Source organism: Alexandromys fortis, unplaced genomic scaffold (assembly GCF_014885135.2).
Source record: "Alexandromys fortis isolate MF-2015 unplaced genomic scaffold, M_Fortis_MF-2015_v1.1 scaffold_123, whole genome shotgun sequence".
Taxonomy (NCBI): Eukaryota; Metazoa; Chordata; class Mammalia; order Rodentia; family Cricetidae; genus Alexandromys; species Alexandromys fortis.
Window position 1 is genome coordinate 5,010,650 of NW_026068003.1, and position 20,254 is coordinate 5,030,903.

The 20,254-nt window shown below is 45.5% G+C and overlaps 1 protein-coding gene across 27 annotated transcripts in view; it reads right to left on the reverse strand.

Annotated features, from left to right (window-relative positions):
- Window positions 1–20,254, reverse strand: part of Cadps (calcium dependent secretion activator) — a 436,391-nt gene that overhangs the window by 183,423 nt on the left and 232,714 nt on the right. For all 27 annotated transcript variants that reach the window (XM_050161168.1, XM_050161171.1, XM_050161161.1 and 24 more), the window contains one exon: window positions 1,226–1,337. In XM_050161168.1, the coding sequence (XP_050017125.1) occupies window positions 1,226–1,337 (112 nt within the window). The remainder of the gene's footprint in view (window positions 1–1,225; window positions 1,338–20,254) is intronic.

Genomic DNA, 20,254 nt, shown 5'->3' on the forward strand with positions numbered 1-20,254 from the left:
TCAGAGTCAGCCGAGAGTTCCTGAAGCATGAAGGAGAAAGACGCTAGCGTGCAGTCACCAAAAAGCAAGTCCCTGTAGGGACAGCAGCAATCCCAAGGCCTCCACCACTCTAATTCTCCATGGGGGTCATGCAGTGTGCAAATGATTGGCGAGCTGTCAGCATTCCTCACAAGCCGCTGGATCCCTCCGGGCTTGAGTGAGTATCTGCCTTGGGGGACATCTATGAAATCCCTCAAGGGCTGAGCCTTGACCGTTGCCAGTACAACATCCCTGAGGATGGAACTGGGGTGGCTGGGCTTTCTGTGACTCTGGGTCTGGGCAGGTTTCTCACAGTCCACAGGAATGATTTCTCTCATCTCTACCAGGAAAGCTGGAGAACTATTTTGAAGCTATTTTGATCACTGTATCCCTGGGTCTGAGCTCTGCTGGCAATGAGTGGGTGGGGCGGGATGTTCAGCATTGGGTGGGGAGGGGGAGTCTTTCTGTGCAGGAGTACCCTACAGCCCGCCTGACTCTCTTTTGTTCCCACCTGATATCGGCAGAGATTAAAAAACAAAACAAAACAACAACAACAACAAAAACCCAAAAAACAAAAAGACCCTGTTTACAGTCAACTTCACCTATACCTTAACTATATGTGACATCTCAGAGCATGGCATTATGGGCATGTTTCCAAGGCAGTCAAGGGTGCTTTCCTTAAAGCTGTTTAATGGCTCAGTCAATTGGTTAACTGATACCCTGGTTCTCCAACAGGAGGGTCCCAAATCTGTCATTTCTACAGTGTTTTCTACCTGAGGGTAAGGCAAACAATTCAAGTGTTTATATTTTGAATGTCAGCATTAAAACACTAATTTCTATTTGTTCCTCTTTTATCCAAATGTGTTGATTTTGATGCTGCCAGGAGGTTAGGCAGTTCAATGCCACAAATCTCATGCTAAGCCAGTCAGAGGCATGACACAGCTTTGCCATAAACAGCTCTCCCGTCTGATGGCGTGGAGTCTCCCCAACCTGTCCTCTGAAACGCACTCATGCTAGCCAGAGTGTATGGAGGGCACCCTGTGGCTCAGATAAGTTGAGAGACTGGCTCAAGGTCTTGTCACAGGTGACATTGCACGGTCCAGGCTGTAGGCCCCTCAGCACTTACTGTACTGCTTGCTCATGACCTCAGGGCAGGAGAGGTACCCCAGACATCCACTCTGTGCCCCTTGCCATAGGGAGCACTCACCCGCCCGAGCTCCTTGTCTTCCAGGGCCAGGACGCCAGTGCTTTCGGTGAAAAGCTTTACTTTAACAGCTGGCAGCGCATGCGTGGTGGAGAAGTCGCCTTGGGTGCCCCAGCTGTGGAGAGAATGTCAGATTCAGTGTGCACCGTGGCAATGGGTCGCTCTTGGTTAATTTAAAGCAGCGTCGACTGTCACACCCAGTCCCAGTGCCCCAAAGCTGCCAGAGTGACAGAAAAGTGTTGATTAACTTAGGAGGCAGATACAAGGCAGAAGCTCCGAAACTCGCCATGGGCCTTCCCAGAGTGACTAGCGCCAGGGGAAGTCAGAGAGGTTCCCGTTGATGCTCTCTTCCCTGCAAACAATATTGCACATTCACCAGCCTTTCCTCTCGGCCCTGGAACACCTGCTTCACGGGCAGGCAGCGGAACTTTGGTCTGTCCTGACAGAGGGACTTCAGCAGCCAAGGGGCACAGGGGGAGCCACTCTCAAGGAGAAGTGGAAAAGAGGACTGAGAGGCGCTTTGCCACCAAGAGGGTCTGCAAGATGGAAGGCTAGGGATGAGGGGATGTCTCAGCCCCGGAAGTCTGGATTATCCAGCATGGGGGTGGAGCCAGGGCTTGTCTCACACCAGCGAGCAGCTGCTCAGAAATAGTTTCTTTATTCACCTTTCATCCGCTCGGAGGCTGCGCCTCTACCGATTATGTAACTAAAAAGAGAAGATTTTTGTGGCCCTGTCGCCGTGTGCACTGAGCAGGCATTACCTTCTAGGCCACCCGGGGAAGGTTTCACGGTGCAGCACTGACCCTTTCCTGTGACCTCCCTGTCACCTGCTTCTCTTGCCTTTGCTGGACTGCCTGTCACCTGCACAGTTCTCTCAGGTGGCAGGGTTTCTCTCTACTTTTACTACCTTGTCAGGGATGGCCTAAATGTCACCTTCAGGTAGAATACATCCTCTGATCTCGTAGTGGAAGCTGAGCCCAGGTACAAACCTGTCTTTAGAACAGCATCTTGTTCTGCCTCCAGCCACCAGGGAATTGTGCTAAATGGGCGTACTCATGATGGCTAACTTGAGAACTGTGTTATATTTTCTCAACTCCACGAGCACACGGTTCTGTTCATTTATATTACAACCCTTACAACTTAGCATAGTGCGTCATACATACATGGAAGGCATGGAATAAATATTTTTGGATGAACAAGTAGTATCAAATATATGTTCTTTTATGGGGCCAGGAAATAGTACAGACAACAGCTTTTATCTACAGATTGTTTTTACATTATATAACCAATTTCCCATACTGCCAGGCATTTGTTAAAATCTGGTTTTAATGACTACAGCTTTACATTGTATAAATACATTGCAGTTTATGTAACCATTAGTCTATCATAGCAACTGAGTTGGATATAAGATAATACTTAAAGAATTTACCTTGGTTGATAGAGATCTAGAGGAGAGGTGTTTCCTCATCAAGAAACACTTTTATCATTTATGTATATAGCGGTGAACATGAGTCTGTGATACCTGCTCCTCAGGTACTTCATGTAAAGACAATGACCACCCTATATCTGGAGTTGAGTATAAACCAAGGGCATCATTCTTCCTCTGTCCAGGGCATTGCTTCTCACCTTGTCGCTGGCCTATTTTGTCATGATCATTTTATGAGAATTCTTTTAAAAGATGTATTTATTTCTGTTTCATGTGTATGAGTGCTTTGCACGGATGAATGCACGTGTCCCGCTTATGTGTGTAGGGCATACGGAAGCCTGAAGGGGGGATGGGACCTCTGGAACTGAGTGAGGGTCAGGGTGACTGTGAGCGGCACTGTGAATGATGGGGAACAAACCTGGGCCGTCTATAAGAACAGAAAGTGTTCTAAAAGGATGATCCCTCTTTTCTGCCCTCATGGGTACTCCTTTGACTATTAGTGGGCTTCACATTTTGCTCTATGCTTATTGGCTGCTTTTATGTCCTCTTTCACGAAATTATGGAAACATGACCATTAGTCTCAATGTTGCATTTCATGAAGCCAATGCCATGAACTAAACGGAAGAGGAACAGCTACATAATCCTTCAGGGTAGAGTCACACAGACAGACAGACAGACAAAAAGACACACAGACAGAAGCACATGCACAGGCATGTGCACACAAACATATTTAAAACGGCATGAAACCATCAGGGATTTTTCTTTTCCTCAGCACTTTTTCTGTGCCATCTCCTAGGGGGACTTCATTCCACATGCGCCCTTACAGACAAAATCACCGAGAATTTATCCCAGACTTTTTCAGACCCAGGCCAGCTGGCCTTGATGAGTTCCTGATAGAACATCCCCATTGTCTCAGTGTGTGGGTGAACCCCTCGCGGTCCTGAGTTCCTTGCTCGTGCTCTCTCTCCTTCTGCTCCTGATTTGGACTTCCCTGAACATAGCGGACAATGAGGACTACTGGGAACTCAAGAACAATGGCAATGGGTTTCTGATCCTACTGCATGTATTGGCTTTGTGGGAGCCTAGGCAGTTTGAATGCTCACCTTACTAGACCTGGATGGAGGTGGGTGGTCCTTGGACTTCCCACAGGGCAGGGAACCCTAATTGCTCTTTGGGCTGACGAGGGAGGGGGACTTGATTGGGAGAGAGGGAGGGAAATGGGAGGCAGTGGTGGGGATGAGACAGTAATCTTTAATAAATAAACAAATAAATAAAAAAAATCACCGAGAATTGCAAGACAGCCGCAGAAGAACGCTAAAGCAAACCAGGGCCCCTCCTGAGCCGGAGGCCTCTGAGACATCCTGCCATGATGTGGGAGTGTCTTTATCTATCTGTTGCTTTTATTGGTTAATTAATAAAGAAACTGCCTTGGCCCATTTGATAGGCCAGCCCTGAGGTAGGTGGAGTAAACAGAACAGAATGCTGGGAGAAAGAAGCCGAGTCAGGTAGTCGCCATGATTTTCCCACTCCAGACAGACATAGGTTAAGATCTTTCCTGGTAAGCCAGCTTTTGGTGATACACAGAATATTAGAAATGGGTTAGATCAACATGTAAGAGCTATCCAATAAGAGATTAAAACTAATGGGCCAAGCAGTGTTTAAAAGAATACAGTTTCCATGTAATTATTTCAGGTAAAGCTAGCTGGTGGCTGGGAGCTGAGTGACTGGAAGCGGCCCCGCAGCTCCTCCCATACAACACTGCCCCAGGCCTCTGAAGCCAGTATGGAGTCAATCTCCCTGGGGTGAGGACACTGGCTGGAAGACGGCTGTGCAGTGACTGTGCCTGTCCTGGGCTATTGAATGGAAACTTCCATACTGCATGAAGGATTGGATTCAGTGAGGGCTACTGCCAGCTCCCTCCTACCAAGAAGGCTTAATCCTCAGACCCTTCCTACACCTCTGTCCTGTGGAGAAAAAAACAGTTATGAAAATGTCTACTCTTTGTCTTTTTCCAGCTCAGGCAAGAACTGGCTTCCTTATCATAACTGGTACCCAGACAGTTCCATGCTGCTGCAATAACTGTTTTAGAAGAATCACAAGTTATAGTTGCATATTATCCTATTTAAAAACTTGTTAACAGTTCTGTGAAATGTCTACATTTATGAACCCATAGGCACAGGGATTCTGAAATGTGTCCCACAGTGCTCAAGGGACAGAAATGACAGTCTAACTCCACATCATATCCCGTCCTTCCTTCATTCCACCACACACATGCTTGGATAATCCATTATCCCTGCAACCCCAGGGAAGCTCCATTTTGGATGGCTGGGATTCTGACTCACCTTGGGCTCTGGGTTTCTTTCCCGTGGTTAATGTGTTTTCTACAATGCTACCTTGGACGTACATATAAACCAGCCAGTGGAGATGCATGGCAGTCTTTGGGGTTTCCATGGGCCATGCGTCAATAAACAAATCTATTTCTCTTTGTTGTATTTTCCGTGCCCTTTTCTCCCGCTGTGCCATCGACTATGGCTGTGAAGATGAAAACCTTTTTAAAGCCTCCCAGAAAGGAAACACCACTGCACTTTGATTTGAAAAGACCAGAGGCTGATAATATTTATCTTGAGCCAAGGCTGGGAAGGTTAACTGACTGACTTCCCTCTGCACACAAGGCAGATAAAATCCGATGGGTGAGTTGTCTTTTCTCTGGGATTCTGTCACCAGTGGCACCATAGTCACCCTGTTCAGCTAGCTTACAGGGAGCCACCAATCAGAGGCTTATGTCTGTCACGACCCCTGTGTTCCCCCCGCCCCCCGGCTCAGAGTTTTGTGTGGGTCATCTCGTTTAAGCCTCCTGGTTGCTCTGTGAAGAACACCCAGTTGCCTCATGCTTTTATAGACAGAGAAAAGTTAGGTTTGAGGAGGTTAAGTAACTGGGCCTCAGCCCATCCCCATCATGGGATTCAAACTCTGGGTTTCTGATCTCCAACACCACCCCCCCCCCCCGGATTGAACCAGACTTCTCTATTTCTCAGAAACTTTGGATGCAGTCACATCTCACAGTCTGACAGAAACCTCTGTGTAACTGGCTTCCTCTCCACACACCGAGTTGTTTGGGGGAAAAGCAACATTTTCAGCAAATCCTACGTCCTGCACCAAGGACAGTGGCTGATACCCAGTAAATCTTGATTGTTAACTAGAAGGGGAGGGTTGACAGAATGTGAACCATGATGTCATAGGTGGGGGGGAACTGTGGAGGTGAGACAGGACATAACCATGACTGTGGGGGCCTCTGGTACCTGGGCCTCCATCTCCTTTAGGGTGGTGGTGACTCTGAACGCCTGTGGTGTCTGGCAGCGTGCAGAGCACTGCATCTGATGGCTGGGAGAAATGTGGATGCCAGTGACAAGAAGGTAGAAAGTGCCACAAGCACATAAATGGAGACTATGGAAAAGGTACCACCTATAGTCATTCCTCCCAATATGAATCCATGGGTGGTGAGACACCTGCCTGTCCACTGTGAGTCCTTTTGTAAGAAGGCACAAGAGAGTAACTTGGAGGACAACCAAGTTGATTAATACCTAAGCACCACAGTTTAGGGACTATACCTAATTAGTTCTTCATCAGGGATATGATCTCTAAGTATCCACCACAAGCAAATCATCACATGAGATGCTTCTAGGTCTGGCATCAGTAGGATATGGTCCAGTATCAGAAGGACATTCCCCATGCTGCTAGGTCTAGCATCAGTACGATATGGTCCAGCATCAGTAGGACATCCCCCTGCTGCTAGGTCTAGCATCAGTACGATATGGTCCAGCACCAGTAGGATATGGTCCAGCATCAGTAGGACATCCCCCATGCTGCTCAGTCCAGCATCATAGTAGAATAATCCCCAATGGGTGCAACGTTCTCCTCAGGGAGAGCCCATGTGCAGAAGTGACAGCTCTTAAGAATGTGAGACATGGTTTCCTTCTATAAGTTAGCAATGGTACTGAGCCTAGAAGTATGAACGAATATGTTGAGATTCCATCTTCTCACAGTCGGAGGCTAGCCCCAGTAGAGGACAGCAGCTGTTGAGGAAGTAGGAATGGAGAACTCCTGTATCCTGTTGCTCAGATTGTAAGCCAGCATAGACCCTGCAAAAATAAGTGCAGTTTCCTCCAAAAGTGCACGATCCAGTGCGACACACCTGGGTATATACCTGAATGACCCCAGGGCCTTACTGCAGAGATTTTCCCAACCCATGTTTACTGTTGTCCTGTTCAGAGTAGTCAAGATGTGGGATCAGCCAACATGCACATTAACACAAACAAGAAAATATGTGTACACGCAGTGAAATTCTAGTCAGTCATAAGGAAGAATGAAATTATGTCACTTAGAGGAAAATAAATAGATAGAACTAAGATTATCATGTAAAGTTTTCTCTCACATGCATAATATATGTGTGTGTGTGTGTGGTGTGTGTGTGTGTGTGTGTGTGTGTGTGTGAGAGAGAGAGAGAGAGAGAGAGAGAGAGAGAGAGAGAGAGAGAGAGAAGTAGAAGAGGTGAGGACAGGTAAAAATCTAATAGGTGGGAGGGGAACCAAGAGAGTATAAGGGGGCAAGTATAATATAGCATGTATATATATGGGACCAGTTATATATATACATATATGAGAGATATAATACATAGATACAAATATCTGTATAAAACCAATTGGGGAGGGTTAAAAAGAAGACATAAGTAAATTACAGGCATGCATACACACACTCCACATGTACATACAACACATACATGTGTGTACACACAAGGACTCTTGAAAGTATAAAAACCATTTTGGGCTCATGAGCTGGACAGCAGGAACTGACCAATGGGCCTGGGCTTGGTCATTAGTACATTGATTTATATGTATGATAAATAAAAAAAAAACCAATACAAAGAGCAATACTGACCCCAGAAGGTTAGTGGAGGGATTTTCAGGAGAGAGCAATGGCACACATAGTGTTTAAGTCAATGATGGGCACACAGAATGCATTGAGCCTTCACTTTAGGGATATAGTCCAGAGGTTGCTCAGCCCTGGCCTGTGGGTCACTTCTAGCTGCCCATTTGCTTATGCCTAGCTCATGAGGCCCCAAATGGTTTTTATAATCTCAAGAAGTCCTATGTGTATGCATATGTGTGTATTGTGTGCACATGTTGTGTGTGTGTGCGTGCCCATGTGTGTATGGGTGGAGGCTAGGGAAAGCAGAATGTCCGGTTCTATCACTCTGACTCACTCCCTTGAGACGGCCTCTTACTGAACCAGCTGTGTTTTCTGCTAGGCTGGCCAGCCGGCACGTCCAGCTGCCTTCCCAGCTCCATCCTCCTCTCACATTGCTGGAGTTTCTATAGGTATGTGGGGTCAGAGGGCACGCTCAGTTTTCTGCCTGGATCCAAATTCTGGCCCTCATGCTTACCCAGAAGGTGGCCTTCCCCACCGAATCATCTCCCTAGACTCAAGTCCCAGTTTCCCCTTTTGCAAATGGCTGAAAACAATGGAAGAAGATTAATATTTTGTGATACACGACGCTGCACTGAAATTCCAGTCTGAAGCATGACGGCAGTTTTATCCGCGTGCGTCCATGCTCATTCACTACGGGCTGTCTGAGGTTGCATGGCTGCTGCCCTGCATTGCTGCTGCACTGCAGTGTCTGGTTAAGCAGCTGCGACTCAGATCCGCAGCCCATAAGCCTGAAGCATGTACTCCCTGATCTTTTACAGAAAATTCAAGCCCTGTTAGAAGGGGTAGAATTGCCGGCTCAGCAACGGAACCATGTTTAGTCTCGTTAGTACCTTCAAGGTGTGCTCACCTAGCACACCTGCAAGGGCAATTCTAAATGCACACTTCCCAGGACAGCTCAGCCCATATCAAGAAAATCCACTGGCCTGCGTTCCTCAGGGAACTCTTCACAGAAATGGCCCAGTCCTGGGAAAAAAAGGTGTGGGACTCAATGCATTTTAGACCTGCGGCAGCGGCCGGAAGCTGCTCCGAGTGAGATCTGTTTGAACCCGCTGACTCACTTGGTCACACGGCACCATTACTAAGATCTGGTAAGAAGCACGAGGAAGGAGACAATCCATATTCCAGGGGCAGGGATGACTCAAACGTCACAGCCCATTATTTCTGCAAATGGTCCACATGGCGCCACTGCTTTGAAAATGGACCTTTTGATCTAGGGAGGAAGCGAGCGCAGGGCGGGAGAACGCCCGCCCGGTAAAGCCACCTCGTACTGTGTGTTTGCGGAGAGCATCTGCTCCATCTCAGCCACATCTCTGTTTACTATTTAAAGCCTGTTATTTGCAGAAGCCTCTTTGGACCATATGTTATCAACAAATGTTGCTAATCAAATACACACAGTAATTTTCATTAGAATTCTCTCCCCCCCCCGACCCCCATGAACAACAACAACAAGAAACCACACTTGCCGTAAAGGGAATATACCTCCCTGAACGACAGCAAATACCTACCAGGAACCTCTGACAACAGTAATATTTATGAACGCACATGTTAGCTAAGAACACACCCATGTCAGGCAGGTAAAGACCCTTGAGGAATTGGATTTTTCTGCAGGTCGGTGTGAGGGCAGGGGTGCTGATGGGGGTAGGGGTGGGCGTGGGGTAATGTCATTAGTTGCCATGGTGATGCTCAGCATCAGGCCATAATTCATGCCACGGAGATTGGATTTGCATTTATTCAAGGTGTATGGCTCATGTGAGCTGGGTGTTAAATCGGGGCAGTTCCTAAAATTAAGTGGGCTGTAACAGAAGAGGGGTGTCATATTGAGGAATGAAAGTACCCTGGTCCTGTTGCTCAGAGGGAATGTTAATAATTGCCTGGAGACAACTGCATTAAAAATCCTTTGGCCTGCCTTGCAGCCGACTGTGTGATAACTTACTCCAAGCGAATCAATTGCGCCATCGCAGTGTGTCTCATGCAGACTAATTGATGGGCTGCGATTCGGGGCCTCTGAGTACTAGGAAAGCTAGGCTACCTCTTAGTCTACATGGAGGAGGTGCAAAAGTTCTGTACAAGCCAGGTTGTTGGGAGCTGGAAAGATGAAAGCTTTTGTTTTGCTTCTTTAGCATTTTCTTTGTGGGTTGCGGGGTCTCCTCTCTCAGAGTCTGAGCCCCACCGCATCCAAGAATGAGGGTGAACTTGCCTCCCTAATTTCTGCTCCCCTAAGACTCCCCTGGCTTAAGTCAGACTGTGCCAGCCACCCACACGTCCTTCTTATTTCATACTTTATACCTCCTATGTATAGTGTAAGTCTGCCGTCTGGTTCCTTCACATCAGAATTTCTAGTACCTAGCACAGCGCCTGGAAGGCAGGCAGAGTGGGAACACAGCCACCAGCTGTCAACCCCCCACGTGTGTAAGGATGTGGTAGGACTCAAGGTAAGAGTGACATCTAACTGTCCCTGGCTACCGACTGAAGTCCTTTGGCACGGTTGATGGAGGAAGGAAACCAATAAGCTTCTTAAGGGCAGAGGCCAAAACCCTCATGTGGGATGCTAATATCTGCTCTGTGCCCATGCAGAGAGATCACTGAATCAACACCCATTGGGCCAAGGATGGAGGAAATAGTACACGGGACGCTGTAAACACAAGAGACAAGGAAGTGATTGTAGCTGATTGTTTACTCTACAATGAAAAGGACCCTGTTGTTTTTCTTCATAACGGAAGTGCCTGGGTATTTGATTTCTAGAATGTCCTTTTGTTTCCTCTTTACCTGAAGTTTCTATCTCTGATACAATGACTTATCTCCCCTTACATACTGCTTTTCCACGGCAGAGGATTGCCTTCTAGTGGGCTACACCCCAACACATGCTTCTGAAGCTGAAGTTGATGTAAGACAGAAGTGCACTGAAGATGCCAGCTAGTGACTGAGCAGCACGGTATACCACGGGTTTTTGGTGGCTGTTCCTCAGGAACACATGACTGCCTAGGTCATATGGCTCATCACTGCTCCCAGCGTCTTGGGCAAGGACTGTATAACACACCAATAACCCAGGCCCCAGTGAACTGCCCCAACTTGAAGTGTTATTTCTGAGTGCATACTGAATGCACGCTGTTTGCACACCACCGTAGAGTTAAAAACTGAGCCCAAGCACACTAACTTAGGGACTTTAGAATCCTGGGTATGGAAACTACAGTTAGGAATTCCTGATCTCATAATTCCAACTTTCCTGCCATGATATTGGTTCTAATTCTGTCTCTTCATAAAAATGTTTTTCAAAATTTTGTCTCTTAGTACACCTTGTAATTCCTTGAAGCAAATTTTGGTTAGTGTATTGAGGACTAGGAACTCAGCACGTGGTCAGGTCTAAGGTGACTTCTGTCCCCAGCTGACATCCCATCCTACAAACAGCCATCCACGAGTCTCTGAAGCTGCCCGTCTGAATCTCTCAGGCAGGGTCAGTGGCTTGCTCTGTAGCTGGATCTCTGTGCTGGATCTAAGCGGAGACACCTTTTCATTTGCTTGGCTTTTCCTCTTGTGAGGCCAAGAAGGACGCTTGGGCTTCTCACAGGCTAGGGCTACACTGCAAACCAGAAGTCCTAAGGCCTCTACTGTGAGACTGTCTCCCACAGTGAGACCCTGCTTTGCATTTCTTACTCCCTGGAGGTGAGCTCCCATGAAAGAACTTAGTTCATCAACAGGAAAACCCAAATTTCCCAAGGATGAAGCAAAGAACATTTGGCCGGAGAGAATGGCCATGGTCCGAATCGAAAGGAGTGTCTGTGCCTTTGGTACTGTGCCAGTGCAGGGAACGCCTGCCTCACTACTACTTAGTTGGCTTTCTCTAATCACCTGCTTGCTATAAATCCTTACAAAAATGATGTGTTCCCCCAGCAGCAGAGGCCAAGGGAACAGAAGGCATAATTCTCTCCTCTGGTTGACTCAGACAGTCACCTCCATATGCCTTCCTAATACTGACAATTTTCCTTGGACAACTTTTGTAATCTGAGATTATGACTGCAGCCTGTGGTCCTTGGAAATACCTGAGAGATTCCCCAGCTGCCATTCTGTGTCCTTTGAATGAGAATCTGCCTTAGGATTCCCTGCAGCATCCGAATGACTCAAGACAATGCAAATTAAGTTAGGTTAAAGTCTCCAGAGAACCTGGGCTACTGGAAAGTCCAAGTGTACCCTAGGCCCCTCGGCCAGCCAGGTCTACATACAGTAGAACAGGAAAAGCAGAGAGGAGAGACAGAGACCCAAGAACGTCTTCAGCTTCAGCCCTTGTGTGCAAATGAGGTGTCTCAGGATAGAACTGGACAGCCAGAAGGTCCCATTTCTATCATGGAACAGACGAATTCATTAACCTCAGCCCTCAGTTTTCACATCTGAGAGATGGATGTATTAACATCATCTGCCTCGGCTTCCCTATCTGCTGGTCCCACAGCTACCTGAGAGAAATGCTCAGTTATAGGTCAGTGCTTACACATACAAATATTAACGGAAGTTCATGGTTACAGGTGGTTATCCTGATCTAGGCATTACAGGACCAAGAGAGCAGGGCGTAGAGTCTGGCAGCCTGGGTCTCCACGCAGCTCTCATTCTCTTGCTCTGGCCACTTTCCCTCCCTGTTGTATGAATTACTTCCCTTCACCATGACAAAATGCCTGAGTCATACAACTCCAAAGAAAACACGTTTTATTTTGGCTCATGGTATCAGAGGGTTCAGTCTAAGATTGTTTTATCCTGTGCACTTGGACAGGACACCATTGTGGTGGGAATGAGTGTGTGGTAAAGGACCTTTCACTTCATGGCAAACAGAAAAGATGGGACAGTGAGAAAGGGAGATAGGGAGAGAGAGAAGTAGGAGAGAGAATAAATGAGAGAGAGAGAGAGAGAAAGAGAGAGAGACTGAGAGAGAGACAGAGAGAGACAGAGAGAGAGCGAGAGAGAGCGAGAGAGAGCGAGAGGGAGAGAGAGAGAGAGAGAGAGAGAGAGAGAGAGAGAGAGAGAGAGAGAGAGAGAGAGAGAGAGAGAGAGAGAGAGAGAGAGAACAAGCACCAGAACATGAGCTTAAACACCTACATCTTCCAGATAGGCCCTGTTTTCCAAAGTTTCGAGAACTTGTCAAAACAGAACCACCAGCTAAAAACAATCATTGAGCACACATGCTTGTGTGTGTGTGATTTCATATTTAGGCTATAACACTGGGAAAACACTGTTTATGGAGTCTCTCTCTCTCTCTCTCTCTCTCTCTCTCTCTCCTTTCTCCTCTTAGGATTTGATTAGAAAATATTTTCCAGGTTTATTCTCAACAAAGCTCCCATAATTTTTATTGACAAAGACTGTGGTATTAATCATGCAGCGGCATCTCAAAGATGTGTAATAAGTATGTTCAAGTGTTAGATCACAAGAGATTCAGACACCAAGGCATGAAGTGACGTTATAAATGTTCCCAAACCATCTGAGCTTTTGTTTGCTCTCTTACCAAATGGAAATTGGGGTTTGAATTTACATTTGGAATGTTTAGCAGTAAAGGCAAGAGAACCCACTCTACATTTCTATGATATCTCCAAGTACCTGGAATACTTCCTTTCAACACCAACCCTCTTACCTCCCTGGGACAGGCTTTCTGAAATGAGTTTACTCTTACTGAAATGAGATCAAGATTACTGTTCAGTGAAACTCATTCTCTTTTGCCTTCTCTCAGAGAGAGTCTTCCTTCCTGCCCCCAAACGTTCTTCCTGCTTGTTCCACCTTATGCTCTTCCTAGCTAATACACATATCCCCGCATTTTGACCTGGTCATTATCCATGTCGCCTTTTTGTGGGCCAATGGAGCATCAGTAGAATGAACTTGATGTCTGGACTCATTCTTCTATGCCTATTGCCACCATGAGCAAAGCTTTCTCCAGATAGCTACTGTCCCCACAGATTTGATCTAGAACTGGCTATTTAGAGAAGATTTGGGCTCAGCAGAAAGCAAGGAGCCAAAGCCAGCCAGGCCCATAGCTTGAAGCAATACAATCCAGCTGAGACTATCCTGGATCGACCAAGCTCAACTAATTAAAAAAATAAGTGAATGAAGATAATGACTACATCTTTGGGGATGTTTGTTTCATAGAAATAGCTATTTGATACAACCATTTATCTAAGACTTGACCACATCATCCTGTGTACTCGTAGTCTTATGTCAGTTTGACACAAGCTAGAGTTATCTGAAAGCAGGAGATCTCAATGGAGAAAATGCATCCATACGTTCTGGTTTCAGTGCATTCTCTTAATCATGGGGGTGGGCCTAGCCCATGGTGGGTGGTCCCATGCCTGGACAGGTGGTCCTGGATTCCATAGGAAAGCATTCTGAGCAAGCCATGGTGATCAAGCAGGTAAGCAGCACCCATTCGTGGCTCTCTGCTATTGCCCTGCTTGAGTTCCTTTCCTGACTTCTTTTGATGATGAACTGTGATGTGGAACCTCAAGCGAAAGAAACCCTTTCCTCACCAAGTTGCTTTGGTCATGGCGTTTCATCACAGCAATAGGAACCCCAACTAAGACATCCTGTTTCCTTTCCACGCTCTGTAGATTGGTCTGGGTTGCCTCCATGAGAAAAACACATCCTATAGAAGCCATATATGTCATAAGCTCCCTCCACTGTGAGACGAATCTCATGCATCTACTCAGGGAGCATCCACACAGAAATGTTGTTGGATTCAAAAGGAGGTGGAGTCTACTAGGGCCAGAGAATCAGACTGAAGCCTGGCTACCTGACTAAGGCTGTCTCAAGTATCATGGTGGATCCCTAATGAGAAGATGTATTGACACCAACCAGGGCTAATGTAGGCCAGTAGGGTCTCTCAGTCCCCCAGGGTCCAAAGCTCACATAGAGGCCTAATCGCTGCAAAGTCACCCATGACCAAACCTCCTACATGCAAGCAATAAGCACAAAGTCAGCATCACTCAAGTGACCCTAATATCTATGGCTTTGTTTAAGTAGAGATCAAGGACCCCTACTTGAACAAAGGCCCGAAGATCCCCAGGGGGTTACAGAAATTGCCATTCAGAGGTTTGACTGACCTCCAAACAGCTTGTCCCATCTCGTGAGACCTCCAAAGTTACCTTTGATGGAGGCGATTATTGGAGTCAACAAGAGTCAATAGACATTGCTCATGAAAACTCTCAATAACAGTGGTCTTAGTTCCTCAGTGAAAAGACACAGACTAATGGAAAAAATAGAAAAACAGGATCTAACCTTTTGATCCATTTAAGAAACACACCTTAGTAGACATCACCTTAGCATGAAAGGGTGGAAAAGGAATCCCACACAAATGGAGACAAGAAGCAAGGCAGTATAGCCATAACTGCCAACATCCAACAAAGTAGACTTCAAACTACATGTTTCAAGGGTAACCAAAGTTGGACTTGATTCATGAAATTCAGAAGACCCCCAGATTATGCCTTGTCTAGAAAACAGAGCAGACTGCTCTGGCTTCATGTCATTTTCTGTCTCACAATATTGTGACCAACACCTATGAGGGGAAAGAGGGAGAGAGAGGTGAGTGGAGAGAGGAGGGTGCACAGTCATTTGTTGGAAATCTCTGCCACTGTAGTTTCATATCCTCATGTAATTTTCAGGTTATAAATCTAACTCTGCAGCCTTCTGACCACTGCCCCATGGCTTTACCTCTTTTCCTGTTCAGCATTATGTGCCGCCTTCTTATTACACTCCAGCTTCCTCCCTGCTAAAGAAATCTATCTGCCATTCTTTTGTCCATTGATGCTCTTTCTCCAACTTTACTACCATGGCTTAAACTCCTAGCAGTCTGTTTATTATGAACACAATAAAATCAAGTTTATTTCTCCCATCAATCATCCAAGAGTACTCATAGAGCTGTGGTCATTAGTCTCATCTCTTTAATCAGAGGATGATAATTTCATTACCCATTATGAACGTGTATACATTTTTATGAATTTTTTGCATCATTAAAAATTCAATGTGTGTCTAGCATGAGAATTCAGAGCTGTTTGGTTCGACCTTTTTCCTGCCTCCTTCTGCTTGTGTCAGGCACAAATGCTAGTGATGTTTAGAATGTTAAAGCACGTTTCTCCTCTTTTACAGAGGGCAGCATAAAACAAAGTTATGTCTGAGAATGAGGGAGCGAGAAAAATGCTAAGAAAAATATGATGAGGGACAAGTCATAACTTAGCTCTTCTACGACACTGGGATTGAGGGATGTTGAATCTGTATTAGCTGTTTTCTATGAGGAATCACATTGCAATTGGAAGGCCATGTCTAAGGGTCTTGGCTTGACCAGTCTATAGTGATGAATCATGTTATAGCGTATTTGCGATGTGATTATACATTTGTAGATTTTACAAACAAAAACTATATCCTACAGACAGACTTCAGTGCCACACATACCAGCTTCTGACTCCTTGCAATATCTCTGTGATGTAGGTAGACTGCTCTTTTACAGGCTGACAAATATTTCTCCATGTCAAATACTATAGATTATCATAATATGTGGCCTGTATATGGTTGCGATGCCCAAACCTTGTTAAAATGGAGTAAATTTGAACACATTTTATGAGAAGAATTTGTGTTTTACTTAAATGTTCCTTTAACACTGAAAAAAAGAAAAATCCTACAGAAAAAAAGACTGATTCAGTAAAAACAGCATCCCTCCATGGCTTCTACTTGCCTGCTTGGAGGCCAGGCCAGAGGGAGAGCTCAGAGACAAGATAGCCATAGGGTTGCCCTAGGGCCAGCTGGATCTCAGAACAGGGACCAGTGAGAGGTCCCCGCTCAGCCATGGTATCGATCGATTTTGAGTGTGTATTCTCTCTCCCCCCCCCCCCCCCCCCCTCTCTCTCTCTCTCTCTCTCTCTCTCTCTCTCTCTCTCTCTCTCGGTGGGGTACTTTCCAGGCAGCTTAGAATAGAACACAGCTATTCTTCCACACTTTCCTGTATTCGGTCCTTTATTGACCGAACAGACATCCTTTAGATTTTATATTACAATACCCTGGCAACCTGGGAAAAGATGTGCAATTCGGTTCTCAATACACATGAGTGGATAGGCTACCATTCATGAGCCACACGGTGGGATTTAGAGGCAATGTGTTATGTCTCCCTTATAGTTTCTCTCCTAAGTTTATTTGAGAAACCGAGTAATCAGCTGGACAATTAAGTCACTGCGCAGAGGACCTAAACAGTTAATATGGTTCCAGAGATGTCCCAAGGCTGCCTTCAATGAGCTGATAAATGAGTGGTAGAGATAATGAGCAGTACAGTTCGGAGGAGAGCAGTCATGGTGATGAGGCGGGAATCCATCACTATGGGACAGCTCGAATGGGTGGTAAGGATGGATGCCTAGGAAGCAATGGGAACGGGATGGGCATTTCACTGGACGGGCAGTAGAAATATGTTGAGAAGCCACTGAACACCCTTCAGGGCTCTCCTTTTGCCATGCAGATAAATCTTAAGCTTTGTACTCTTTTTTTTTTTTGCCACTAAACATGTATTAAGTACTCTCTATATTTGGAGTTATTACAGGTATGGTGGCTGCGCTCACAGAACATCTAGGTTGGTGTAGAAGCTCCAGAAGGAACTAAGCATGCACTATCAGATCTATAAAAGCGAAGAAGAGGAGCTATGGGAACAGAGAAGGTCAATAAATATATGAGGGGAAAACCGCTCAACATCTTTAGCCACCAGGGACATGCAAATCAAGACTACATTGAGATTCCATCTCACTCCAGCAGAACGGTCACTATCCAGGAAAGAAACTAAAAAAACTGGGAATGAGGGAGAAAGGAGCCCTAATATAGCAATGGTAGGAATTTAGCTTCTACAGCCAGCACGGAAACAAGTGTCGTTCTTCAAAAAACTCAAACTGGAACTACCGCTCTTGAATAAAGACTGGCAGTCTAGGTCAGCATAACACAGAGGTGCCCAAACCCCTATGTGGCTGCATCAGTATTCACAAGAGCCAACATATAGACTCAGCCTAGGTGTCCATCAGTAGATGGATAAATAAAGAACATGTATCAACACACACACACACACACACACACACACACACACACCATGCATACAGCTATATCATTTGTAAAAAGTCGGCAGAACTAGAGGTCAGCATGTTAAGTGAAAAAGTCAGACTCAGAAAGCTAAATATCATGTTTTCATTGATATACAGACTCTAGATTTAAAAACGTATGTAAGATAATACGTTAACAATAAGAGGGAGATTATTTAGGAAGAGAAAGTAGAGCGGTCGGAAGGTAGAGGCAGAGGCGAGGGGGGTGTCAATATGAGCAAAACACACAATGCACACTTATGAAAATGTCATAATGAAATCTCTCACTGTGTACAATGAATGCATTCTGTATAACAAAAGAAACGCATAATGTGGGAGCCTAAGTAGTTTCCATATTAAAGAAAAGACTACTCAGGATCTCAGAAAATATGATTTTTTTCCTTCTCGTATTTGCTCAGCTCCTTTATTGGTACCCAACAAACTACCATACTATTCTAGATACTTCAGATTTTATAAAGGAAGGGTCCCTGTTTTCATCAGGTAATATTTTACACTGATATTCAAGAATCTACTCTTCCTGAAATACTGATGACTGAAGATGGTTTAACTTGAGAACTAGCAAAAAAAAAATCTGTTTTATTGTCTGGCTTTGTTAAATACAAGTCCATGCCTGTTCACCTTTTCCAGAAAAGTCTCCACAGAACGGCCCTCCATTCTCTTGACGTTATAATTTAAGTAAGGCCTGTATTTCACCGCACAGATACGGCTGCATGAGCTAAATCACATTTAAGTTTGTTTCTTCTTAATGACAGGGGAGAATAAAGGGTGAACTCGAACTCTGAAGAGCCCAATGACTCCTAGAAAACTCCACCCACTACAGCATTTATCACAAGCAGTTTATTTAAGAAAATCCTACACATATGTTCAGACCACATTAATAGTAACATTTCAGAATGTGTCAGTCAGTAAGCTGAGCAGAAGATGCTTTTGGATGAACCTGACTCCCATTTCACCCCTCCAGGGTGACCTCTTTAAACTTGTCTCCTGCTGGTGGGAACGAGAATTAAGAGCCAATATGGAAATGAGCGCAGAGGTCCTCAAAACTCTAAACAGAGACACCATGTGATCGAGATTCAGCAGGTTTGCTTTAGGCTCTATCAGAGCAAATTAAAGTCAGCACACCCCACAACTGCCTACACACCCATATTAATCATGGCAGTAGCTGCAACTGCCCCGTTATTGAGGCTGCCCATTTCCCATAAGATGGATGGACAGACAAAGAAATGCAACATGCAGATACAGTGGCATTGAAGTCAGCCATCCAAATGAACAGGATGATGTCATTGTCAAGAAATTAGATGGCATAAAGCATCGTAAGTGAAATGACCCGGACCCCAAATGACAAATACCACAGGGGTTTACACACACACATACACATAAACACACACATGTGCCTGAACACACGCAGTGAAATCATGTAATTTGCCTTGCCAGGAGATGCATACAATTGGATCACAATGATAGGCAAAGTAAACCAGATTCAGAAGACAAATACCATGTCTTCTCTCATTTACAGACTCTAAAATTTAAAAAAAAAAAACCATATATGAAAGAGAAGCAGCCAATTAGGGGAGAGTAGGGAAGGAGACAAAGATGTGAAAGGAGACCGAACATGATGGAAACACATTGTGTATAGGTATGAAAATTTTCCTAGTAGGGCTTATTATGTTAGATAATTATACTAGTGCTAAAAGCAAAAGAAATACCGTATTTTTATTGCTATATTTTCCAAGACAAGGCTTTCTCTAATACCTGCCACTCCTCTGCCTACCATTGAAGAGAAGACCTGCCATTGTTTGAATGCCTCTCCCCAAGATCCATGTGTTGGAACTGCAATTTCCAAATACATCTTAACAGCACTTGGAGGTGGGGGCTTTTTGGAGATAGGATTTGGTGAGGTCAAGAGGCGGGGCTCATATTATGACATTAGTGGTAGCTTTTAATTGTTTGTTTGGGATAGGGGCTCCCTCTGTGTCTCCCAGCTGGCCTCAAACTTTGTGGTTCTGCCACAGGGCTTTACCACCCTGGTTGGCTCCTTAGTGGCAAGAGACTGGAGCTAACAAGTTTGTTCTATGTTGTCACGTGACGTGCTCTGCCTGTTGCTTCTTGGGCTGAGAACCAAGTCATTACCACTCTTTCTTAATCACGTGGGGTCAGACATTTTTCCCAGCAACTGAGCGAAGATGGCAACAGCAGCGTTAGGGGGCCCATTGCTCCTACATAATTTTTGACCCTAGCACCCCCCCCCTCAGTTCTAACTGTGCCGTTTCTAAGAGCCATAAAAACATTTTGACGTGCGTCTTGTTGACGTTTCTGTTTCCCCATGCAAGGTGATATTTTTCCAAGTCGACATCCTGTGTTCAACTCCCTTCTCCCTGGTGATCTCTTTTTTTGGGGGGGTTCTCAGGAACCAGTCCCCACATCACTAGGGGAAAGAGGCTGCTGCAGGCAGCTCCTCCCGGTTTGAGGTAGTGAATATGGACCATTCTGTTGGCTTTGTTTGTTTGGCGTACTTAGTGGCAGAAAGCCTGA